The sequence below is a fragment of the Myripristis murdjan genome, chromosome 5, assembly GCF_902150065.1.
Source record: "Myripristis murdjan chromosome 5, fMyrMur1.1, whole genome shotgun sequence".
NCBI classification, from domain to species: Eukaryota; Metazoa; Chordata; class Actinopteri; order Holocentriformes; family Holocentridae; genus Myripristis; species Myripristis murdjan.
In genome coordinates this window covers 19,662,141-19,688,627 of record NC_043984.1, presented here as the reverse complement: position 1 = coordinate 19,688,627, position 26,487 = coordinate 19,662,141, and the positions used below count along the sequence as shown (strand labels likewise).

The following is a 26,487-nucleotide window of genomic DNA, read 5'->3' as shown; positions in this document are numbered from 1 at the left end:
ATACTCTCACAATAACAGACACAATACACCTTGAACCTTTGTTATACACAAGACCGAGACTGCAGGGCTGAGAGTTAACAAACATTCATTGGAAGAGTAACAGATTTCACCGGAAGGTCCTGTGGGTAATCTGTGAGCAATTCCTCTCCGAAACAGAAATATCATGACAAAAATGATTCAATCAAAAAATCACAAATCACACTGTGTGGCACCACTAATGCTGACATTCTTGCTATTACATTGCCTGTTAGGGAGAAGGCCTCTTTCATAAGAGTGTTATCCAATGAGCAGATGCAGCCAGTTAAGTAACTGTGGGAATTAATCTGACATATGGCGCAAACTGCTCAAATTCTGTCAGCAACGCTAATCTGCAGTGCACTTGTTTATTGGAAAGTGGCAGTTCATGATGTCAACAAAGGGTTGGGGGTATTTCTACACAGGTCTAACTCACATACAGTGAGGTACAGGGACATCTTTTGTGTCATTACTTATAATCCAGCAGAGGAGGTCGTTGAGTACATGTGTTACGAGAGCACCACAGGTTCCTCCATCTCTTCCTGTCCCTCGCTGACGATGAATATCATTACACCGGTAGTTTTTATGAATGACTTTTGCATTGGATATTTTGCTTGACAGAGAAGATATAGCACTTTTAATGTAATATTTTACTGTGTATTAAGTTCAGTAGCATCGCCCATGTAGGTGAATAAATTCTCAGAGCCACCAATGTTAGGTTCATATGGTTTGTTTATTATGAACAATATGCAGTCGCTACCAGATTGTCAGCTCTGAATTGTCGTGGACAGGCAGCAAAGAGCAGGCTTTTCTGTCTCTGGAAGAAGCGTTAATAAAATGCTGTGACACTGAGGCAAAAACAGACAGAGGCAGTGATAGAAACCTAGTCTAAATTGGACTATGGATGTCACTTGCTGCTCTAAGAACTCTTGGATGAAAATGTGTAATAAAATCTGCTATAAGATTTCCATGGTGTCACAATCAATGCCCATGGTGCAGGAATTTGGAGCTAAAATGGCTGACACTGGAAACTGCAGTAACCAAACTGTTTTTCTGTGGCTACAGAGAGAAAAGTGCGCCCACATGATGAAGCTGATGGTACAAGAATGGTACTAAGACAAAAATGGTATTGACACTGTAGCTTTGAATTGTTTTTATTGAACTTGACATGGCGTCTAAGAGTCAACATGGCATTTTCCCTCAGCATGGCACAGAGGAAAGTGATGTTTAATAGAGCCATTGTCCATCCTCTCTCTGTTCTCATCATAAAGACTTTATACTTAAAGAGGATATTGAGTAGAGGGAGCAGATGGGATAATGAACTTGATCTCTTTATTTCTTACGAGTATAAATGTTGAACAGCTCAGAGAAAGCGCTTCAGCTAAAAATATATTCATAATTGGGATAACAGTATCCATATTATGCTTCAGGTGATATAGTAAAAGAAAATAAGCAGTGAAAATAAATTATCTGAATAACAATAATAACAATAATTATAATTACAATAATTATAATAAACAGTCTCAAATTAAGAATCATAAACTTTTTTTGTTTCTTTCTTTTTGTAAATTTCTTTAAAATTGTCCATGAGCAAAAATCCAGCATATTTTGTCATTGGATGTTGTGAACGGGGATGCTCTGTCTGAGACACCCCTTTTTTGTCTCACACATTTACAATATTCACAGTTACTACAGACCTGTTCGGCACAAACCACTGCAGCTAGATGGGGGAGTTGGACTGGGACTTTCGGGGAGGAGACAGTGGGAGCAAAACTACGGGGTGCAATGGCATTTTTTGTGTTTAAATGTTGTGTGCCTGGGGAAAGAAAGCAGGATATCTCTCTATCTTCTCCGATCATAGCAAGTACCTAAAGAAAAGGAGCAAAAATGTCCTCCTCTCCCTCCCACAATGCATACTTTTCTCTCGAAATACCATTGGCATCCTTTGAATAATGTGAGACAATCAAGCTGGACATGCAAAGTGCATGTCTTTAACATTGTACACATTGAGAAGTGAAACCCTCAACCCCCTCTAGGTTATGTAACCTTAGGCTCCTCATCATGGCTATCTCTATATGCTTCTCTGCTAGCCTCTCCTCCCTCTCTCAGCCCATGGCCGTGACCATGTTGGAGTGGTGTGGGTGGCCGAAGGAGGGGTGTATCGGGGTGGGGGTAGGCAGCATGTGTCCAGCGTGACTAAAGTGGGGCAAGTGGCCCATGGACATGTGTCCAGCCAGAGAGGCAGCACTGAAGGGAGAGCTCTTGTCGTGCATGCACTTGGACAACTCCTCGTAGCTCTCACCGCTCCTCTTGCTCTTTTTGGACTTGTTGGACATTTTGCGGTTGCGTGTCTGTATTCCTTCTTTTTTCATGGTGAGAGGCCTGTTCACCTGTCAAGAGAGGGAGACAAGAGGAGGTGAGCGACCTGATTTAGGATTTGGAGAGAAATTTGCATTCACTGCTTTTAATTCATAAATACGTAACTCCATCAAACACCTTAATGCTCTTCATCTGAGTTCTTTGGTTGCAAAAAAACCTTAAAAATGTGCATTCCTTGTACCTATGCTCTACTTTGATGCCTCCAGTACTAATGCTATTCATGTAGAGGCTGACCCTGCGCCTCATTTAAACCGAGGCAGTTTCACTCAACAACAGTCCCACCATTGTGATTCTCAAGGGGATTACGCCTACCATGGAAACAATAAAGCACAAAGAAAGAAAACACCAACGAGTCCAACAGTGTCTGAGAGCAAAGCACATGCATCCCCCCACCTCTGCTTCTCTCCCTCTCTCTCTCTCCTCTCTGCCTCTCTTATCCCCCAACAATCAATGTAACCTGCCTGGTTACTTCCCGTCTACTTGACCCGGCTGGCTTTGTGTAGGCCAAACGCGCAATCAGCAGTCAAAGACTTACATTATGCAGTTTATAGTACAGGCCACAGGCATTGCACACTGGGTCTCCATTTGCATTGCGCCTCCAGAGCGTGGTGGTGGTCGTCTGACAGTTAGCACAACAGGTGCCCGCTCGTCTGGCAGCAGACTGCAAAAACATCAATCAAGCCTTTATGAGAACTCAACACCACATAATCAGGCATAAATACAGCATGGCAATAAGTCTGTGCCTTATTCTGTGTCAATGAATTATGTGCAAAATATCATTTTATCACTTGAAAATTGTATTTCATTGATTTGAACAGTTTGATTAAAATAGTGATGTTTTTGTATCAGGAAAGATGATTTATACTTATATACTACAATTGGAGAACAGAATTTAACTGAACCATTAATAAACAAAAAAAATCACATGGAGAATTGCATTTTGGTACAGTACACTTGTTTGTTATTTCATATACACAAAGGTGCTCCCTCAGCTGGTTTGTATTAATAAGTATAAATGTTACATAAATGACAAGAACCTCAGGAGCCAAGTCTTATATCATTACTGATGGATTCTTCACACTTGATAGTACATGCTTTCAACTTGGGTATTGCCACTACAAGAACAGAACGTGCTTATCCTCACTCCTGGTCAAAATGGTTCAAAGAATGAATTATCTTAACCCTTAGATGCATGGCTCACCAAACCCTACACTCTTCCATGAGTGGGGTCAAAAATGACCCCAATTGAAATGAATGGGTTTTCCGCTGTAAACTTCAGAAATGTCTTTCATTTTAGTTAAAGATGATGATTTTTATTGTATTTTAGTCAACAAAAGAATTATTTCATGTTTGACATGTCCATTTATCACTTTTAATAAACATTTTATCAAAAAACATATTTTAAATAGGTCAAAAAAAAGTAAACATCCAAAAATTATCCGTATTAGAAACAATGTGTTTAATGCAATATTTCTTCATTTTGGTTTTAAAATAATGATTCTTATTATATTTTGGTCAACACAAGAATAATTTAATATTTTACATGTTCATTAATCACAGGGCTACTCAACCCATGGCCCAGGGGCCACATGCAGCCCGTACATCATTTTTATGTGGTCCGCCACTATCATATAATAAAAATATTATGATTCTAGCTAATCTTTTTGGGAATAAAGCCTCATTTTGTTGTAACCTGATCATTTCATCATTAATCATTGCATGACAATCTCTTATTCAGTGAGGTTTGGCCTTGGATGGAAATGTAGCTGTTTTCTGTATGTTTCATTCATTTGACAAAATTATTGTTTAAACGTCCAAAATAGGACAGACATGTTTAGTTTTCGGCCCTTGGACACAGCTGAATTTGCTGAGTGGCCCTGAGCCATCTTAAGTTGAGTGGCCCTGATTTATCACCTTCTTTCATTTGATCAAAATATTGCTATCAATGCAGCTATCAAAACATCAACATTCATTGTTTGTCTGTCCGTCTGTCTGTCTGTCTATGCACGTCCACACATATGTACACACACACACGCGTGTCTTCTCTCTTCTCACTGTGAGCAGCTCTTACAAACTGCTTGTTTGTGGCAGTGAGTGCTGCACACAGGGTCACTGCATTTCCAACAACTATTGCTGGCTTTGCGATCTTTGTTTCTTGGACATATCTTACACTTTTTTCTCTTCTGCTGGCCCTGTCTGCTTCTCTCCTGTGACTGGATTGCAGCCTTTGTCATTCTACACCTTCCCATTGCTTCAGTGATGTAGGTTGGTAGGCATGGGTTACCTTCCAGTCATCATATATATATATATATATATATATATTCTGAGGTATAAAAATGATGATAATACTTACATGTATGTTGCTGTGTAAAAATAACCTTCAGGGTGGTGAGACTGCTGGCATTAGATGTGTAGATCAACACTAGATGTTTACCTGACATTCACAGTTGATAAAAATCAAAGGTTCCTAGGGTTAACCCTTGAAATTCCATAGAAAATGCTTGGGGTCATTTTTGACCCCACGTATGGAAGAGTGGGGTATTGATATAAAAAATGCAATTACTTAAAAAATATAACAGTTAGATACAAATCCAAATGGCCTCATGTCAAAGACAACCTATTTGAGGAATACATGGAAGATTAAATGATAAAAATTTAAAATGACTAAGATATTGCAAAAAAACCACCTGCGGGGTCATTTTTGACCCCACGTATGCATCTAAGGGTTAAGAAACATGAAGGCCAATGTGAAAAAAGAAAAATTAAAAATCACTTTCGATAATCATTTCAAGGTTGTTCCATGAACAAACTGAAGCCAAAGTCAGTTTCTGACATTCACAATCAGGGCATAAATCAGCTTTTTTAACTTTCCAAATTCTCATCCTTCTCACACTCCCTCGTTTTTTTTCTTTCTTTTTTTTTTCTACACCGCTGTACTTTCGATGTAAGGGATGGACGGCTTGACCACTGAAAATGAGGTCTGAGCCTATAGTTAGCGGGCCGCAGGAGGAAACAGGAGCTGGCCTCGCTCCTTTATCTGGACTGGTCAGATATCCGGATAGGAAACAACTGGAAAGGCTGCTGCCACTGAATACAAGACGCACTAAGAGCCCTCGGAGCCCTCGCCAAGCCATATAATATATGGCCTTATATGCGAGTCGAAATGGTCTGAAATATTATGCTGTCCATGCACACATATATATTTAGGCAGACTAAAACCTGACAGAAAAACAACAAATCCTTACATGTACATGGAGCCTGTGGCATTTCTTTTATCCATACGTCAAATGGATTTATCAGCGATGTGGAGTTAGACCTGTAATCCCACAGCAGGCACAAACAGCTGACATAAAGAGGCTATCTGCTCAGGGCAAGTGATTGCATAAGATAATTTCACTTTTCGTGTCTCCTCGGTTAATACTTTAGCCTAATATAGTGACAAAGTTTGTTTAATGTAATGTTTATTTTTTTCTTTCCTCTACAGTAACCCGCTGGCCTTGGTGAGCCTCACCGCTCCTGCTTGTTTTGCCGAGCGTCAAAGTTGCGCACATTTGGTCACACCGGTACTTAGGAACCAATGTTGCTTTTGCACCCATGTGTTTTTCCAAGGTCTATCTCCACATTGGTCCAGCCTTCCTGCGAATCAGCTGGTTTCAAACATTTTACAAAAAAAAAAAAAAAAAAAAAAAAAAATTAGAGCAGCAAATGCAGGCTGCTGCTGATGTAGTGAGCACCTCTCACTGACTCCACAAGAACTGCGTTAATTTCACTGCTGGCTCTTGTAAGAAAACACATCAAACAGCACTGCTGCGGTGGTTTTCATAAATATGAGGCTAATGCTGCTAAAAGAAGGTGTAAATATTATACCTGACAATTATGACGTGAATTATTATATTTTTATGTCCTTAGCCTGGTAATGTAGAGTAGACGAAGTTGCTGCTGAAATGACATTTGAAATGATAGACCAGTGTAAACTAATAATAATCCATACCTTAGGTTACAAATGTGTAACCTTTATTCAGAAGTCAAGGTGCTGTAGTGTAATTTGAGTTATGAGTGGCTTCAAAGTACTTAACTAAAATCAGATTCCTCCTTCTAAAACTGTGGCAAGCTGTGACTCCCCTTTTTGAAGCTGCCCCGATTGAATTTCTGAGTGATGACTCACACAACAGCGTTCAAGCTCTTTAATGATGCCCAACTCAAACTCTGTGGCATGAGGTTGTGTCTCATTGGGCAATCTCTAGATCTGACCCACTGCCCAGCAGAATGCATATGGGAAATACACAGTCTAACACCAGTCACTTCTGAAGACACTCTCTCTGTCTGGTCACACAGCGAGATAGAGTTTCCACTCTCCACTGCATATATGATGTTAAAAAAGAAACAACCATGTAGCCTGTTTTATAATTTAAAAAGAGGTGCTGCAACACACAGCAGTGCTCTGAAGTGTCAGTGGGCCCCTGTGTTGTTTTGAGGGATGGAGTGGAGGGTGCGCTGGCCCCACTATCAATGACAGTATCAGAAGTAGGAGTAATAATGATATCAGAAACAACAGAGATAGCCCCACTCTGCTAACAGCCTGTGCTAAAAGAGCACGGGGTGAGTGAGAAACACAATTCCAGGAAGCTGATTGGGAAAATATAACTTTCCTGGAATTGTGCCTCCTCCCCTTCTCCCTCCACCTTGCACTCTTTATTTACACCCCCGCCTCCCCCTTTTCAGTCCCCTCACCCCCTCTCTCTGTGATGTGGGACTCACCAGCCTGCGTTTGGGTTTGATGAGTGGTCTGTTCTGCCCGTTCATCTTGTGGTAAAGACCGCAGGCATTGCACAGGTAATGTCCGGTGCCATCACGTCTCCACAGGGGGGTCGATGTGGCTCCACAGTTTACACACTCTCGGCCCTCTGAGCAGCGTGCAGGTGAAGAAAAACATTAGGTGTTAAAACATTTGTAAAAAAAAAAAAAAAAATTAGCAGTGTGCAATTAACCTTGATTTCTAATAAAAAGTCATGTTTTTGACCTTCAAGCATTTTAGGGTTTTAACTATAATTTGAGGACTGTATGCTCTGGCAGTGTAAATATATAGTTGTATCTAATAAACAGGAATGCAATTTGTTCTCTCTTTCTCATTCAGTTCAGCAACATGTACAATGCATTTCCACACAGCATGGCAGAAAACATTAACTAGTACAGCAAAACAAGTCACTTATACCATTTTTTCACTCAATACCACTTGGTGAGAGCAGAGAGAAAAGACCATTAACGGTATAAGGGCTAGTGTAACTTGTTCAGCAAAGTTAACCCTGAAGAGAATAAAAAACTACAGTAATTACAAGCAGTCATGTCTGGAGTCACTGGTGCCAATGGCAGGCATACTAAATGTTACCTCCTCTAGCCTGTCAGCCACAATTTCTAAATCATCAATCCATCACTGAGGATGTTTCACAGCCACAATACGTGACCTTCATGCTGAACAGAGCTCCACCTCTGTAAATAAAGCCTCATGATGAAGAATATGTGCTTCAGTATAAACAGACTTTTAATCCAACTTTGTGATGATGCATAGATTTTGAGTGCCTTCTACTGTAACAAGCAGCTGATGAAAAAAAATGTGGGAAAAATAAGCCTCAAGTTAATTATCAAAGGCAAACTATTCTAAATAAATATTAATTATATTTTCAGAAAAAACTTAATGAGACTAATAATATTTTAACAGCTGGAAAAATTAGGCTGTTTTACACAACTTGAGGATGGATACAAGATTTAGCCTATGTCACAGCCTAAGAAGGGGTCAGCTTTATTCTACAAATACAAATAATGAAATACAAATGGCTTACGTGAGTTTAGGTGAATTTACCCTCCTCTACATCACCGCTAACAAGTTAGTAAACGGTTTAAACACACACAGCTTGTTTTGTGCTGGTCTGCAGGACAGTACAGTCAAATAACAGGTGGGACAATGTATTAATGTATTATGTAACAGGAGAAGCGGCACATAGCCTAAATACTGAGGTTTTGGCTGTATGCTCCTGCGGATCTCTTTTTCACACCTTTGGTCTGGATCCAGTTCACTATTCTGACGGAGCCAGCTCAGGCGTAATTGAGTCACGGTTAACAAAAGAGGATTATAAAAATCGCTCTCTGTTAGGAGAATAGTCGAGTACAGTCTTACAGGCTTCTGAAACGTTTTAATGGAAAATAATAACAATAACATTTTGATTACATGTTTTCATTTTAATGCTATTCACACTATTTTCCATATTGTTCAAAAGTGGTGGTTATTCATAAAGTCACATCCTGCACATTGGAATAAGCTGTCTTGTAGCGTCATGCTCTGTAGATTTTAAAGGCGAATTAATTCAAAAGTAGGCTAATTAATATGTAGTCCTATTACTTTAATCGCTTAAAGTAGGCTAAATGCAGTGGTTTATATTAAACTATTGTAATTCCAAACAGGTAATTCGGTTAATTTGTATGCAAACAATGGGACAGTATTTTAATATATTTTATTATTTATCAAAAGGAATTTTTCATTACTAAACTATTCTAAGCGGTTTTATTTATTTATTTTAATATTTATTTTTAATTTTAACTTTTTTTTTTTTAGACTCAGTTTTACAGAAACACAATTGTCATAATTTTATTATGGAATCATAATGAGTGGAACATTTCTGCTAAGTCTTAGTCAGTAAATAATCTCGATTAAATTACATGTTAGTCGCTATGAGAATAATTATAAGAAGAATTATAGTCTACACACACACACACACGTACACGCACGCACACACACACACACACACACACACACACACACATATATATATATATATATATATATATATATATATATGTGTGTGTGTGTGTGTGTGTGTGTGTATGTATGTATATATATGAAGTAATGTAGGAATATTAGAGTCATACCATCTGAGAGAAATTTCATACAAAATAAAATAATTCACTGATGAGCACCTTATGCCCTAGGTCAGTAGCAATATTACCCTAAAGTAAAATAAGGTCACCATAAAATCTCACTCAGTACTGACTTGAGACTGCCGATTTGAAATATATTGCAACAATATTATAGTGAATTTTTGTCTTTAGACTAATCGGTGTGTAGGCCCTATTAGTTCCACTCACCGGAGCAGGACCGTGTTTTGCTTTTGCATTTCGGGGTGAAGCTTGAGGATGATGTTCCCAAGAGGCTGCCCGGGTGGAAGAGACTGCCGCCGTACTCATGGGTCGCAGGGAGAGAGTAGGTGGGGTAGGTCGGTATGGGATGGTGCGTGGATGGGGTCTGGGCGCTCATGGAGGCCAGGCTGCTTCTCAGTGGGCTTGTGCCCTCCATCTTCATCCCCTCGGACAGAGACACTTGGTATTTGATAGATTCCTTCTCGTCCATTCTGGTGGCTGAGGACGACGGAGACGCGCCCCCCGGGTCTGGTGATACATCCTTGGGTGGGGTAGGGGGGAAAGTGTACAGATGGGGACTGGAGTGAGACGGCGGCGTTAGAGAAGAGGCAGGGGCCGTGTTTGAATTGCTGCTGCACGGGTAGACCGCAGAAAGGCCGCTCGGAGACCCGGAGCCGGTGTGGTGCAGGCTGGGCTTGCTGAAGGGGCTGACGGCCCAGGCGTTGTGATGGTGGGCCGATAGGGCCGCTTTCCCGCTGTCCAACCATGAAATCCCCGGGCTGTGGATGAGATGAGGCCGGCAAACCTGAGTCCCCGTCAGACGAGCTGCGAAATAACCCAACAGCATCCTGTTTATTATGGAGCGTGTACACTTCAGCAATAATTTAAATATAGACTGTCTCTGTTTTGAATATTCGATGTGACCTCTATGCTCACAAAAAAGTTCGGATGCAAAAATAAATGCGACTTGTTGATTGCTGCAGTACAATGATCAGGCAAATCCAATCAAGGGAAGTGAGGCTGATTTAAATGAGTTTGCGTAGGCCTATCAACCAAATAAAGGAAAATATGTGAATTAAATTAGTAAAAATATTTATACTATAAATTATATTTACAATATTTTCAGTGGGCTACCTCTGCACAGTAAAAGTTACAAACTCAAATAGGCAAATTTTAAAATGGCTGAATGTCTTTTAACGTTGTACTATAAACTCATAACTTACAAGAGGCTGGTGCAAATAAAGTGATAACTGACTAATAATAAATCATTTTACCAAACTCATTATCTTACAGGTCGGTGCGCACATGCGAAAAGAGCTGCATTGTAACGTTTAAAGCAGTAGAAACCAGTCAGATGCATTTTTGATAAGGGTTCAATACTGGTGAATAAAAAATGCGTAAATTATGACATGCAGCGCATGATATGGCAAACGACTAATAGGCCTGTACGAATTAGGCTAATAAAAATTGTGTAGTTTTCAGAACAGTGTGAAAAAAACTATATACTTTATTTACATTGAAAGCACATCTTTAACTAAACCCGCACCAGCTTGACTCTAGCTTGTTATAGTTTCTGTCATATTATTTTTTCTCATGGTCTTACCGTGGGCTTGGCTGTAGGAGACTCTGGCCCTGGCCGAGTTATGGTAGTACGGGTTTCCTTGCGAGTCCAGGTGATTAAAGAAAACATCCACCTCATCCGGAGGCAGGAGCTGAGCCGTGGGCTCCATGTAGTTGTGGCCCAGGCCGGGATGGTGAGAGTCCGGGTGTTGTCCGTTCAGCACGGCGTGGTGGTGCATCCACCGGGGCTGATCAGCCGCCACATCCATCTCTGTGTCTCTGTCCTGGTGCGCTTTATTAGATTCGGCGGCTATCCAAAGAGAGGATACGGGACAGCCTCAAATATTACCCTGACCCCCGTGTCCTTTTCCGAGGTTCCCGCGCTGTCAAATGGAAAGTCCACTTACTGCGGAAGAATAGTGTTCTTGTCCCTTTGATTTAAACTCCTCTGTCTCCTGCTGGACATCGGCTCGTGTTTGACACTGGAAACCTGTGACAAGCAAACATCACATGTTAATATTTTAGAGGCAGAGGTGTTGCGCAGCCAGGTGTCTCTTTGTAACCACTCAGTCCTTTAAACGCAGAGCTCATTTTGTGTTGAAGCCCGAGTGATGCAGCTTAAAATTATGCACAAATCATCTCCACCCACCATATTTAGTATCTCACTGAAATCACTCTATCTATAGCCTACCGCTCCACCTTAGCGAACACAAGTCGATTTACCCGCACATTTCTCACAGGAACGAGAATATTTTAGTATTTGAAGATATTCAACGCACTGTACGAATTAGGGAAACATACCTTTCCAATGCTATTCTATCCACAACAACCGGCTGGACTACGCCTCTTTAGAAAACTGCTCCTTTACTTCCCAGGTTCCAAAACGTGCAGCTCGTCGCACTGTTGATTTGGTGGATGTGTGTGTGTGTATGTAAACTCCTTCCACGGGGACTTAAAGCAACACGTAACTGTAATGTGGCTGCAGCGCCTGGGCCAGGCTTGTCATGCTTGTAGGGCGGAGTCTTAAATAAAGCTTTGACTCTGCCACAGCCAATTGGACACCGCCCCTGCCAACCTCCAGGCTCCAGGCCAACACCCCTTAAAAAAAAAAAAAAAAAAAAAAACACTTTGACATTCCTATAATATTCATATAGGTACGTGTTTCTGGCTGTGGCATTCAGTGGTGGAGTCCTATTGTGATTTTGATAGCCTTGATGATATTTTTTCAGCTCCTGTTCTGTCTCTATAATAGCCTATAGCATAATGTTTCTAAAGGAACATAAAGTTTTGATGAAAAATATCCCTCTAAATATATAGGCACTGTACTTTTTTTGCATCAGACTCGGTTCTCATCATTGGCCTTGGGCAATGATGACAACCACATTAATTAAAACTGAAACGCGAAAGTCCATTTTTAGGTTATTAAAGCTTGATTAAAGTATTTCAACCTATCTGCAATATATCTTCACCTTGAAGGCTAGTCAAAGTTCATCTTCATTGTCTCTGTAGATCTGCCTATAACAAGGAAACTTTGTTAATAATTTGTGCTTTTGTTTCTAAAGTTGGCTGATTTGATCACATACTGTATGGAAACTTACAATATCCCTATTGTAAGCCGGTGACTGTATAGGCTAAATGCGGGTTAGAAAGACTTGGGTATTTGCTTTGAAGTGTGTAGCAAATTCATAATGTTCCCTAAAATAAAAAGAGTCTATAGCCTACCCAAGCGAAACTCAAGGACCTCAAACTGATCAAATGCAGCGTAGCTTTCGTTCTTATGCTGCTCTGAAATTTGCTTTGATTAGGGAAAAAACTGTATCTATGATGTGATTTGTTAAGATAAGAGACTTAATGTTCCATCTATTTTACATGTAAATGAAAAGCAAAGATGTCTTGTCCAAGACAGGCTCGGGCTACTGCCTGAGGCAACTGGCTAGAGGGGCATTTGTGTGGGGATGATATGGATTTTTTTTTTTTTTTTTTTAACTGTAATTTCTTCCATGTGGTTGGGTGTTTATGGACCTAAAGTTAATAAATGTGGCTCATAATTGAAAACTATGAGGGCGTGTAACTGGCCTGAGCTGAGGAGATTGTCGCAGGGACTGATGAGCATCAACATTACATTATTTTTCAGCTGCTTCTTTGTGTACATGTGTTTCAGCTAGTATAAATATTCATATTCTCTCTCTCTCTCTCTCTCTCTCTCTCTCTCTCTCTCTCTCTCTCTCTCTCTCTCTCTCTCTCTGTTTGTATGATTGACAGGCAATAATTGGAGAGGGAGCGCGCAGCCCTGACCGGCCAACACTGCCGCCTGCTTGACGCCGCTTCCTGACGTCAGTGCATCTTAGCAGAGAAAATATCTAATCAGGAAATGAACTTTTTGTAACACCGAGGGACCGAGAGAGGGAGACGGGGTTGCCCGGGATCTGTTCAAGTCTCAGTGGATGAACGCGAGGAAGGACACCGAAGACGACTGCAACTGATATTCACACTGGCAGCATTAATAATGTATCAACTACATCCTTTTGATCCTTGCTGTGATTTCGAGGAACAGCCTCCTAGAGGCAAGAAACAAAACGCGGATTGAGCCTTTATTTAAAAACAAAGATGCGTATTAGATTAGATTATCCTACGGGAGATCAGGTACATTAGATTAGATTAGATTAGATTAGATTAGATTAGACAACTTTTATGTCCTTAATGAGACAGGCCCTTTTGCATCATAAAAATTAACAGCAGCAAATAATATCACTCGATCATGCTGCAGTGGAAAAGCTGAGCAGGCTAATCAAGAAGTCTCAAGTAGCCCAGTGAACTGTGAAATTGTGGAATTACAGGTTTACGGTGCGTGTGAGGAGCATCGAAAAGTCCACACCATTCTCTCACCTGAAGTTTTAACAGGGGGTTACCCTTCATTTGTTAAATAATGAAGCGTGAAAAATCGAAAAAAAAGGCATGTGCGCTGATATCCCAGTGTGTGTGTGTGTGTGTGTGTGTGTGTGTGTGTGTGTGTGTGCGCGCGCGCGCGCGCGTGCTTGCTTATTCTTCTCAAATTGTAGAAATCTGACATCTGGCCTGTGCAGTTGTGACCTCGTTTAGATCTGGGAAAATCTGTGAAAATGCTCATTATGCTTATGGTATTGATACACTGTGTTAACTTTCGCACATCTCTATAATATTAACAAAGATGATGATGATGATGGACGGTGATGATATCATTAAGAGGAAGAAAGAGGGAAGAGGAGGAAGAAGAAGAAGAAGAAGAAAGAAAGAAAGAAAGAAAGAAAGAAAGAAAGAAGAATCTAATGTTACTAATGGCGATTGGCATTAAAATAATTTGTCCAACTGCTGTTGCTAATCCGAAAATACAAAACAGCGAAATGAAAACAATGCAAAAGCACACAAACCATTCGCGAGGCCAGCTGAGCATCCACGAGGAGCACATACCTAGAGGTGTATCAGATGTGCAGTCCTCCTTTATTCCCGTGAGACTCAGATCACCAGAAAACTCTGCTGCTTTCTGCTAGAACTGGGGAGCTTCAGGCGATATGTAAAGTTATGGTGCCCCCCCCCCCCCAAGCAACTGCGATATTCTGCATTGACACATGAAGGCGGCAGAAGCGCCGTGCACAGCCTCTCCTTCAGCGCCAGTGAGGAGCTGGAGCTCCCTGCAGCAGCAGCTCAGGCTGGACGGAGGGAGGGGGGCTCCAAGCATGTAGCCATGCAGGTGTCACAAACTTTCAGCTGAGTGGTAATGCATCAGATTAAAACATTACATCATAATTAATGACTTCTATCTCTTTTCCCCCTTTTGCCTGAGATTTAACTTCAAGGTGGAATAGCGGTAAAACGCCATCAGACTGATGTTCCGTGTATAGGCGCATCACTGGAGCCGCAGCGCCAGGAGCAGAAAGAGAAGAAAATCAAAGAGTCTTCTGTTAGGTTATCGATGAAATTGAAATGAAAACCAACTCAAACTGCAGTTGTAGTCTAGTTATACCTCACCGTGCATCTTAAATGGTCTTTGCGAATAGTGACTGAAAGAGCAGAGGTTTAGCCTCGCCACAATAAATTAAAAGTTCTTTGTAATTTGCCAATGTGTAAAAGTTTAAAGACTATAGAGAGTGCGATTGTAGGCCCCATCCCTTCAAATTTTATTTTTATTCAATAATCATTTTTTACTCATCACAACAACTACAGAGTTCAACGATTCTGTCGGTATTGGAGGCTATAGCCTATACTAACCCCTATCTATCTATCTATCTATCTATCTATCTATCTATCTATCTATCTATCTATCTATCTATCTATCTATCTATCTATATCTGTGAGACATTAGATAGTTTTTCTTTCTTTTGTTTTCTTTGTCTTTTTACTGGCTTTTTTTTTTTTTTTTTTTTTTTTTTTTTTTTGGCTTCAGCTCGTTAAAACATTAAATCCTGCTTGTCCAAACTGCCAATTTGGGATATTTTGATGATGATGATGATCATGATTATTATTAATAATAGTAGTAGTAATATTAATAATAGTAGGCTACTGGTAGAAGTCGTAGCAGTAGTTTGTTTATCACAAGCCATACCCCCCACCTATTTTGTGGACAGACATGGGGGGGGTATTATCAATGGCCGTCAATATTTTTTTCAAGACAACAATCCTTTTCAAGCTGGATTATTTGAAACGAAATACACTATATAGACTAAAGAAGGCAGAGCGTAGCGGGGGGACAAGTGTGCCAATATTAGAGCTCATCAGCATGATAATGTGGAAATACACATGCTTTGAGTGTGAGCGCTTTTGATCTGGCGCGGCGATAAAACCTTATCTGCTGCAAACATCCACTTCCATTTTAGGATTTGACATTAATTCAATCCGCCCTTACTGCTCTTTTTCTCCGCCGCGTCTACTCACGCAGGCTCAGGGAAAAAAGAGAGGTCGCAGCTTAATTTAGCTTAGAGAATCACAATAGGCCTAATGTTGAAAAGGAAGTGCTTTAGCTGATCACAATAACAAATAATAAAAGTCAGTATAATAAATAATATAGTAAAAAAAAAAATTACAATTGCCAAATAAAATAGACGTGTGTTTATCATTGATACAGGTTAAATTAAAAGCCAATTCGCTGTTTTTATTTTGGCTGCGGTAATTTACCTAAAGTAGGCTATAATGATATCATTATTAGGCTATTATTGTTGTTGTTGTTGTTGTTGTTGTTGTTGTTATCTTCATCTTCATCATCATCACCATCATCATCCTCATCATCGTTGTCGTCGTTGTTGTTGTGCACCAATTTTCAGTGGGCATCGTATATTAAAATAATTTATCACTTTCTGAACTCTTCAAGCGCCCATGAAGCTTTTGTGTTTGTGGTTGATCTGCGTGCGTTTGTGCGTGAGGGAGAAAGACAGAGAGAGAGAGACAGAGAGAGAGAGAGAGAGAGAGAGAGAGAGAGAGAGAGAGGGAAATCCAATGCTCGTAGGATCCTTGGGTCCCTCTGATTATAACCCATCCCGGGGTAATTTTTCATCGGTGCTGGCTAATCTTTGTTCTTTGTGAAGATAATAAATAGCCTAATCGTTATCAGCGAGCTGCTGGAGGTGTCGGGGAGAATGGGGCTGATCGGCCCGGGAAATAGGCTCCAAAGTGCCGCGGAATAAATGGCATTTCTTATCTCACTCTCCCAGATTATCGCCGCCTTTTCAAACTCGCACAACAAATACATCCAATGCAGGGAATGCATCATTTACTGGACGAGATCTCTCTGAATGATAGATAAAGACGGGTGGGGGAGGGAGGGGTGCATGGGGGAAACCTGGATAGCAATATTATTTACAAGTTTAATGTTCTGCATGTGCAAAGTCTTTATTCAGTGTATTTAGACTGCATAAATACAGCTCGCTATTCCATTATTTCCAGGTTATCTGCGGAGGCCATCTGAGGTTCCGGTTCTTTGTTGTGGTATCATGCAGCTTATTTCTTTCATGTTGGATTTTGCTGGATAAGGGGTTAAGCAGACGCAGCCAGTTCTACCCAGGGATACAATTATTTTGAATAATGTTTCCATGATGATATTTGGAAATAGCAAATGTCCTGGACAATGTATAAAGGACTATAACACGGATTGGTCTCAGACAAATACAGTAAGCCCGTGTTAGTTTGGTTTAGTTTTATTTGATTCAGACTGATAGTGTCCTGTGTTTCAGTTTTCTGTATCGTGGATCACTTTCTTTTATCGTGATCTCCCTGCAAAGCCTGGTGTGAGGCAGTGGAGATGACTTGATCGGGCCAAGAAGGTGGAGCACCAATGCTAAGGCCTATCTGATTTTACAAACTATTCGCTGATTTGGCTGCCAACTTCTTTACAGGACAGACAGAAAACAAATCTTATTTAAGGAAAACCTGAAATTGATGCAAATCTAAGTATGTGTTAGAAGCAAGAGATCCAAATCAAATTAAATACATCCATGTGTAATTTCTGATTTATACTGACTGGAAATCCGTGACCTAAAAAATAACGTAAAATAGGCCTACCACTTAAGGCCCAGATGTGTTTTTCTACAAATAGTCTTAAATAAAGTTAGCAATTCACTCAAAACATGAGCTGGAGTCGCATTCTTCAGGCAGAGATTTGAACAAATAAAACGAAAGGAGTGGCCCGTGATGCCAGAAAAGGTATTTCTCCAATATACACAAACTGGATGCTTAATAACCTGGCAGCTCCAGCAGCCCTGGGTGCTGCTGATGGTCTCCAGGGTAACAGCGATAACAGCGCAGTCATTTTCCATATCTTAGAGTCTATTATATTCAAGGATTAGTTCTCCTTCCCGAAAAGGTCAAATACAAAGTCAGGCGACCAGGAGTGTTCTTCCTCCTCCTGCTTTCCCCTACAGTGACAGAGCGTTTCCCATTTCTCCATTCGCTCCTGTTATCCCGGTGTGATGACCTTTGCTGACATCCTTTGATAGATGCAAACCTGGAAACCTGCAAACCTCCCCAAGCGACAAACACAGTGGCTTTCCTATAAAATTCCCTTCGAGACTTATATTTGTGGTAGCCTGCTCAGTAATGAGCATCTGGTGATTATTGTTTTTTTTTTTTTTTTTTTTTTTTCATCTCATATAATAGGCTATTACTATCCATTTGTTAAATCACAGATAGAGTTAAGTGTGTCGCTGTAATATTTGTGATATCCGTTCATAATTGGAGGCATAGTAATTTTTTTTGTTTAGGTGCTGTGATCCACTGGTTTCACATGAAGAAAAGAAAAAAAAAAAAAAAAAACAATAGTCAGATGTTACAGTATCTCTCTATGCACGCGGGGATGTGCTGTTCCCTATTCTCTATTCCCTGGTCATGCTCTGGTCCACTGCTCTGAGTGCATCAATATAAGGACCAGTCCAATACGAGGTTGAAATAGTCTGTCAGACAGTGACACCTAGGGGAGAGGAGTTTGTCAACCGCAGAGCCCTCTTCATCCTCCCACAATGATGAGGAAAAAGCCTGTACTTTTTTTTTTTTTTTTTAATGAACGTGCAGTTTCACATGAGTGGCCCTTTCATTTGACTGATTAGGGCTGATCATTTAGGGCTCACACTGTGCAGTTAGGTGGGTATGAAGAAAAACTATCCTCTTTCTCTCTCTTTTTCTCTGGATTTCCAGAGGTCATGTAGATCCAAAAAGAGGAAGATAAGCAGGATTCCTTTCGAGTCCAGTTAAATCAGACAGAGAGAGAGAGAGAGATACTGATGCGCCGTTTGTGTTAAAATTAGTTATGATTTGCACTTGTAGAAGCTTACAGGTCTGATTAAGAACATTTTTACCCGTATACTTTTCACCCCCATGTAAAGATGTGCTGTACACCTTCTGATCAAATATTCTCACTGTGAACATCTGGATTACAATAATAGAGCATCAGTACCATATGTTGGAATAAACAGTTTTACTCACCCACTCTGAATTGGGATACTGTACTGGTGGTGTGCCCTGCTGCAGTTGGTTTGTTGTTGAAATCCTCTCTTTATTCAGGGAAGAAATCATTTGGATGCACTGCAGACTGGATTTTTGTTTATATTTAAGTATTATACAGGTCTGCCCCAAATTACCACCAATCACACTCTGTGTTGTCTAAGTGCCTGTTCTAATTCATTAGAGGTCAGAAGTTCATTACATAACTTCCTGCCCAGAGTGCAGCAGGAAGTCAATGTTTACAACACCTTGTCACCATCAAGCTGTCAGTCAAAGTGTCTTTCACTGCTGTTCTGTCCAGGGAGTTGAATTCCAAATGCCTTTTCTTCCTCAATCCGTCTGCTCATCAACTTAACTTTGACTTATTATGTCTTCTCTTAAATCCAGTTCCTAAGGGAGTGTGTGTGTGTGTGTGTGTGTGTGTGTGTGTGTGATTTCTCTCTCTCTCTCTCTCTCTCTCTCTCTCCCTCCCTCCCTCTCCCTCTCTCTCTCTCTCTCTCTCTCTCTCTCTCTCTCTCTCTCTCTCTCTCTCTCTCTCTCTTTCTTTCTTTCTTTCCTTCCTCATCTGTGATAATTTTTTTCATGATGTAAAAACAGTACATCAGATCATACATGCACAAATCACTACTTAATTGTGTTTAAGAATTTGTGAAACTTTGATCAAATGCATGATTGGCAAATGTGTGTATGTATGTTTTTTTTTATATAGTTATTATTGCTCTCTTTTTGTACTGTAATAATAATTTTTAGAAGGAATTATATGACGGGAACACTCCTGCCTGTCCACTGAAAATGATCAGGATCCATATCAGAAATTTGTGCCAACTTTTCCTCAGTACGCTCCCCATCTTCTCCAGTGCAAACTGATATGTTACCAGGGGTTCATAGAGGGCTTGTAACACAGATGTTGGGGGAGTTGGGTGAAAAATTAAAATGGGTGCACATAAATATTCACCACAGCAAGTCAAGTCTTTCAGTCTCATATTCAAATTTTTAAAAAAAAAATCTTACTTTTTAAACAAGTGAAAAAATCTGCCAGTGGGATGAGATTTCCTACTTTTTTCTAAAGCTAATCAAAATTTTATTAAATCAAATTCCATTTTCTTGATACTAGTGGGGCGGTCTGCCTTATTCTGCCTTTTCCCCTTAAAAATGCCTGATATCAGTAAAACTGAAGTGAAAAGTCTCACCCCACTGTCAAATGTTTTTTCACTTGTTTTAAGAAAAACAAGATTTCAACACTGACTATGAGACTAAATCACTTAAAATGGAGATGCAATCCTGCTGTCATTTCCCTCTCTCGCTCTCTTTCTCTCTGTGTCTTCCATCAGTTGGTCAACCAATCCCATCTTTCCATCCAGACAGACCCAGACCACCACTCACAGCTAATGAGGTGAGCCCTTGCATCTCCACAAGCACCTCAAACAACAGCCAAAGATGTGACTATGTGGGAGCACCAACATGCTTTCTACTATCTTTTTAACGATAACAATTTTTTTTCAGTGCGCATGGATGAGAGTGTATTTATTTATTTGTGTGTATGTGTGTGTGTGTCTCGGTTAATGTTTTTGTGTGCATCTATCTGCTCATTCTGTCTCTGATCCTCAGTGATGGTGAGAGTATAAATCCTGTGACTTTCCTCCTCCTGTGAAGAAATGTCTGCTTCTTTGCCTAAGCTGATTCTCCAGAGCTAACCCGTCCTGCCTGTCACATGCACTTCATACACACACGGAGACAGGGAATAAACAAGATCAGATCCATCTCCTTGCCTCTGTCTTCTCTCGCTCTCTCTCTATCTCTCTTTCTCTCTCCCTCTTTCCTCTGTATAAAAAGGTGCCTGTCTTTGGTGATGTAGGAATGAAAATAAATTCAAATTGCACTCGCACACCCTCCCCCACCCACAAACACTCACACACACACACACACACACAAACATAATCTCTTGGCATTAAATGGCATTCAGCATGTGCCCCTCACTGCTATCTCTTCAAAGTGGGGACACTGAAGTCATGGTGTTGCAGTTACAAGATGCTGTGAATGTAAAAAAGTGTCTGTGTGTGTCACTGCCTGCCTGCCTGTCTGTCTGTCTGTCTGTCTGTCTGTTTTGTGTTTTGCCACAGCCTGTGCTTCCCTGCAGGTGTGTGAGAGACAGAGAGCGATGCAGAGAAGAAGAGAAACACAGCTGACCATTGGGCCGCTTTACCACATCCTTCATACTGTACCTCAATTCCTCCTCATTACCCACAAAGACATATGCACACATCCACCGATACAGAGATGTGCACCTCTCCTTGAGTTGCTGTTTGCCTATTCAGGGTGTCACTGCACAATAAAAGCAGCGTGTAATGCACTGTATGTGGAATGGCCTTTTTTTAAAAATCAAATGCTTCCCCAGTTTCTTACAGGGATTTGTAACTTCCAATGAGCCACTCCTGACCTCTGGTAGTTTATGACCTTTTCTTGTGTGTTTAAATCACAAGGTTTATCAGATTAGATGCACCTTTGGTTTGAGGAATACATTCTCTCTGATTGACATTCTCATTCTCCTCATCCAGCCCTCCCCACTTATATTCTCCCTTTTCGCTCATGTCAAGGTGACAAGTGACAGTTCACCAGATTATAGGAGAAACTGGCAATATCAGAGACTTCTCAAAGTGCATTTAAAGGTGAATACCCCTCTTATGCTTTATCATATGGTATTTCTCTGGCCATGGAGGTTTTAAGCAATATTTATGAACGTACACAATAATTTTCACAGCTAAAAACTGGAGAACACTGACATGCGCTGTCATTAAGACGGAGAGCCTTGATCTGCATCCCTGACATTTAGTGCATTTAAAAGAAATTTTCTGCCAATGATCAGACAGAGCTTTGTCATAATGGTGAATCAGAATCCATCAGCAGATAAAGGGGTATTAAAATGTATCTTTTTGGACATCAAAGCAAGTGGTCTTCATTAACAAACACAGTGGACGTAAGTATGAATAATGGTATCACATTATTCAGGCACAATTCCTCTGCATTGGTCCAGTCACTTGGAGGATGGAATGGAGGACCAAACATTCAATCTTTATCTCTAAATTTGCTTATTAATTTTTTTCCTCATGGTTGAAAATGCTTGCTGCCACACACCTTGCACACAACAAGCAAACAACAAACAGATGCAGCATGTTCAGGGTCGATCACGTAAGCATTTTGGTTCATGAAAATGTCACACAAAGTTACAAAATTATTACACAACACGACCTCCAGTGCCTCCATCCCCTCACCCCCCCTTCCTCCCTCCCTCCCTGTCCCTGTTAAAACCTCACACCTTCAGTTCTTGTGCAGACATAGAAATGACAAGAGATGGAGTGAGGCCTGCCACATGGCTCCCCCTGTGTTCTCCCTCAACTCCCCCCCCTCCCCTCCCTGCTCACCCCATCTCCTCACCACATCAGGATACACTTGTTCTGGTGAATTCCGGTTTCAAACGGAACGCTGCCTTGCTCTGGTTTTCTGCAGGACCAGTATTATTAGCAAGCACATGCTGTCTCTCAGTGGCCCTGTGGTCTGGGAGGGGAGCCTCTAACGGCCTGTTAACTCACACACCTTTGAAACCTCACCCGCTCTTGCTTCCTCCCCCTCCAACCTCCTCCCCTCCTCACCCTTGAAAGCCCCATGCACATCCTTATCACCAAGAGAGCAGGTTTGGTGCTGCTTCTGTTGTATGACCTTAAGTTCATCGTGTCCCCTCGCCTCTTTCACGCTGTCACATCACCAGCTCTGCTCTGTTAAAACCAGGCCGCCATTGAGTCAGAAGTTATTATTCTTAATGTGTCAGTATAAAACATTTTGGTGCAGCTATAAACAAAGAAATGATCTTTTTCTGTCTCCGCCACTGTACAGTGGATCTGTCCTTTGACCTCTAACCCCAAATATGATGCCCCTAGTGTTGAGAAGCTGTCACATCAATACAGTGTCAGCTTTCCTTTACAACCTGCTACTGTCATTCACTGTTTATTTTCCTATAGATCACATTAGTAATAGTTCTGTGAATGCAGGATTCCTCATATGCATTTGCAATTGAAATGCAGTCTTTCTTGTCGATCACTCTAATATGAATGAAGTAGAAACACGGAGGTCATGTTCGATTTTCCCCTTTTCTGAGCAACATCGCCATCTGCTGTTAGGTAGAGATAGACTGGCTTGCTGCTAATATCATCTCCTCCTGGTTGAAAATAATCCTGATGAGCACTGCTGTGGTCAGAGCAGCTGATCAACAAACCTGGACAAATAATTGTGCTTCATATGAAATAGCTGCCTAAGAGCTGTTTCTTTAGCCTTCTTTTGCTTTACATGGATCCAGTCTCCATGTGTTGCCTCGTGGCTGTAATGCCTGCATATATAGTTTTGCATGTTTTCTAACCACAGCGAACAATACACTCTGACACCATCATGTGTTAAAGTCAATCAATGATACACTGGAGATAACACTGTCACTGCATGTGTATTCAAATCAACCTTAATGCTGAGGGAAGTCTGCCACTGTTCTTAAGCATGGCATCTTCATGACCCTTGCAGACTGATACTCCATTATGAAACAGTGATTTTAGACTTTGTTTTTATGTCTTGGAGTGACCATTTGCAGATTTGGGCATTTGGCCAGATGTGAGGTACTTTGTTTGGAGCTTATTTGGTCATTGTGTCATATAGAGGTTTGTGTATCAATCACAAGAAAGGATGATGTCAAAGTCTGCCCTTGGGTGTATGGTGTGTTGGCACCGTACTGTGTGAGGGTCAACAGGTAGTATCAAGATGATGAAGACTGCTGTTGTGAACTTGGTGGCTCATTGAAATGACACAGGTCACATGAGAACTTCCCTTTAAAGTGTGCAGTGCTTCTTAGAGGGATGTGCTGGCTAACCGCTGCCCAGCTTGGGCTTCCGGCCCTGGGGCAGCAGAGCCAACTGGTACCCTTCACACCCTCCAGCAGCACCGCTATCACCCCGCTCCAGACACCGTGCCAGGATGCTGTGGTGACACAACCCTGGGCCTTGGTTCCTCCCTTGTCAACAAGACTGATAGATGGAGAAAGGAGGAGAGGAGAAAAGAACAGGAGAGGGGGACAGATGAATGAACAGAGGTCAGGATCAAGAGAGATAATAAAAAATAAAAGTATAATGTGTCTGAAAACTTTGTGAGGAAATGATGAGAGGGTGAGAGAAGAGGGGGAAAGTGAGGATGGCCAGATCAGAAAATGACAGAGACGAGGATGAAGTGGCTCCCTTTCATACAAGTGATGCACATTCCTTTTAAGAGCTGAGCTGCAGAGCTCCAGCATCATCCAGCAGATTTCAAAATAATTTATCAAAGACAGAAAACCTTTTTTGAACAACAGCATATTTGTCAGCCAGTTCCAACCTGAACTAATGCAGATTTTACCCCGAGTTGAGACAAAGCTTTTCTCCGTTTTCACAACATGCCACAAAAAAATCTTTTCTTTAGCCACAAGGGGGCAGAGAGTGAAGCCTTTAACCTTTCATCCTTGCATTGTTACTACAGTAATGCAGCAAAACACACACACACACACACACACACACACACACACACAAATGAAAACACAATCAAATGAGAAAGTTGATATATATAATGACCTGCATGGGTGATTGATCTTGATTAGGTATTGTGAGCAGTGTGTTCATGTTTGTCTGCCTGTGTGTGTGTCAGAGAGAGAGAGAAGGGGAGAGGAGGAGGAGCTCTGGGTGCACAATGATAATTAAGGCGGCATGATCAAACTTTGTCTATAAGGGGAGCCTCTTTGTTTCTAATGTAGGCTTGTTTTTATCAAGCCAAGCAGATCATGCACCTCCCTATCTGCTGGGACACTCACTGAGAAAGTGTTTCTTGTTTATGCCTCAGCTGTGTGTGTGTATATGCACACGCACATGAGCATGAAGCAGTGTGTGTATAGGTGGTGTATGTGAAATACCGTGGCTGGTCGGGAGTCTGCCTGCTGTCTGTCCGTGTGTTTCGCTGGGAGCCCGTTGTGCCCCCTGGCCCCCTTTCTGGTATTATTAGACACTCTGCTTGTTGGACAGACTGGCAGCTCATCGTGAACACTGCTAAAACAGGCACAGACACTTACACACACACTCACTGTCCATCCCCGCTATCTCCACACACACAGACAAGCCTCACGTGCACGCACATGCACAAATACACCGCTCACACACCAGCTCTAAACTCCCAGAAAAGCTTTGTGAACCACAAGCAGAGAGGGAGCCGCCCGCCTGACGCCAAATCCAAAAAACAGGTGAGGATGAGTGTGTGTATTTCTGTGTGTGTCTGTGTGTCTTTGTGTTGGTGGCGGAGGGGTATGAGGACAAGATAAAGCTTCTGATGATCATCATCAGTATGTCAGGCTTGGATCTGGGAAAATGAGTAAGCTGAGGTAACAGGTATCAGAGAAATGAAGGCCTTACCAAACCTGGGCTCCTCTCTATTTAGTGTCAAACCATGTATCAGAAGAGGACAGCCTTGGGTTTGGCTCCATGTTAATACAGTTGGACGCAGAACACAGGGGCTTGTGGGTAGAGAGTCATGGGTTTGGGTTATTAAAGTCCGCATCAGCTCTCTGCTGCATGCTAGAGCATTAGCATGAACAGCGTGAGTGACGTGGTGCTGGAGGACAACTTTGAGAAGCTGTGTATCACCCAACTGTTAGAGCCCCCCTGTGCTGGAGGATGACCTCTTCACTGCAGGAATGCTACCTCTGACAGAGTTTAGAGGTTTTCTCACATGACACGTCATGCTATTTAACATACACGTGAGTTGATACAAACAGAGACGCTTGTGTTTTACCTGGTCAAGTGGTTTAGATTTGTAGGTACATTCAAACCTATGGTGTCAGAAGAGCTTATCAGTGATTTTGCATGTTTAGTGTAATTTCAAAAAAAAAAAAAAAATGTATCTACTTCACATTTCTGCTAATATTTCCCAATGAAAGCAGCTGTGTTTTAGAACTCCTTTCATGTTTCCTCTCTTTTTGCCAGCTGCTGGTTTCCATTCATTCCACTAAACATATGAAAATTAACTTTCAGAAACTTTAAATTTTCTTCACACCAGCATTCCATCACCATAATAAAGTTGTCCACAGAAGTTTTCCTGTAAGCAGCAGCACTGTTTTGGCTTGATAACTTGAAATTTGGCTCTGCTGGAAATAGTACCCTGGGAAACATTTTCTTTACACAGCAAATGGTCAGGTCTGTGGTTTATGAATGGCGACACCTTTTTAGCTGTAGAAGCAGAAAACTATAAGGAAGGTGTTTCAACCAAAAACTCACATTTGAAAATTGAGGGATTTTGATTATATGTTGTCAAATCTTCCGTACCCCCACATGTAAAATCTTGGTAAATTGTAGTTAATGGGTCAAACATTCAAAATCACAGGTATGGTCCTATAATGTCTGCATAGAGTACCAGCTATAAACTCATAGAATCAATCTTAGGGAGTAGTTTGGATTATATTGAAAACACCCAAATCGCTATTTCTGTGGAGTGTGACCACTATTGCACTCTATGGGTGGTGACATCACCTGCTACCAAGGACCAGGCACCCCACTTTCCACCAGCAGAAGTCAGACTTCACAGAGATTTGGATTTAGTAAGTCGTTACATCAG

At 41.2% G+C, this 26,487-nt stretch overlaps 1 protein-coding gene across 2 annotated transcripts; it reads right to left on the bottom strand.

Moving 5' to 3' along the window:
* Positions 1–1,153: 1,153 nt before the first annotated feature.
* On the bottom strand, positions 1,154–22,054 carry gata2b (GATA binding protein 2b). 2 transcript variants are annotated; one of them, XM_030052431.1, is made up of 6 exons: positions 11,665–11,848; positions 10,907–11,353; positions 9,532–10,128; positions 7,153–7,298; positions 2,930–3,055; positions 1,154–2,405 (listed from the first exon to the last, which is right to left on the bottom strand). In XM_030052431.1, exons 2-6 carry the CDS (start codon positions 11,130–11,132, stop codon positions 2,121–2,123), a joined length of 1,380 nt encoding a protein of 459 aa, XP_029908291.1. In that variant the 5' UTR covers positions 11,133–11,353; positions 11,665–11,848; the 3' UTR covers positions 1,154–2,120. The 2 variants fall into 2 exon arrangements, with proteins under 2 accessions (XP_029908291.1, XP_029908293.1); XM_030052433.1 differs by lacking the exons at positions 10,907–11,353; positions 11,665–11,848 and adding an exon at positions 22,051–22,054 and having other exon boundaries at positions 9,532–10,151.
* Positions 22,055–26,487: the final 4,433 nt, after the last annotated feature.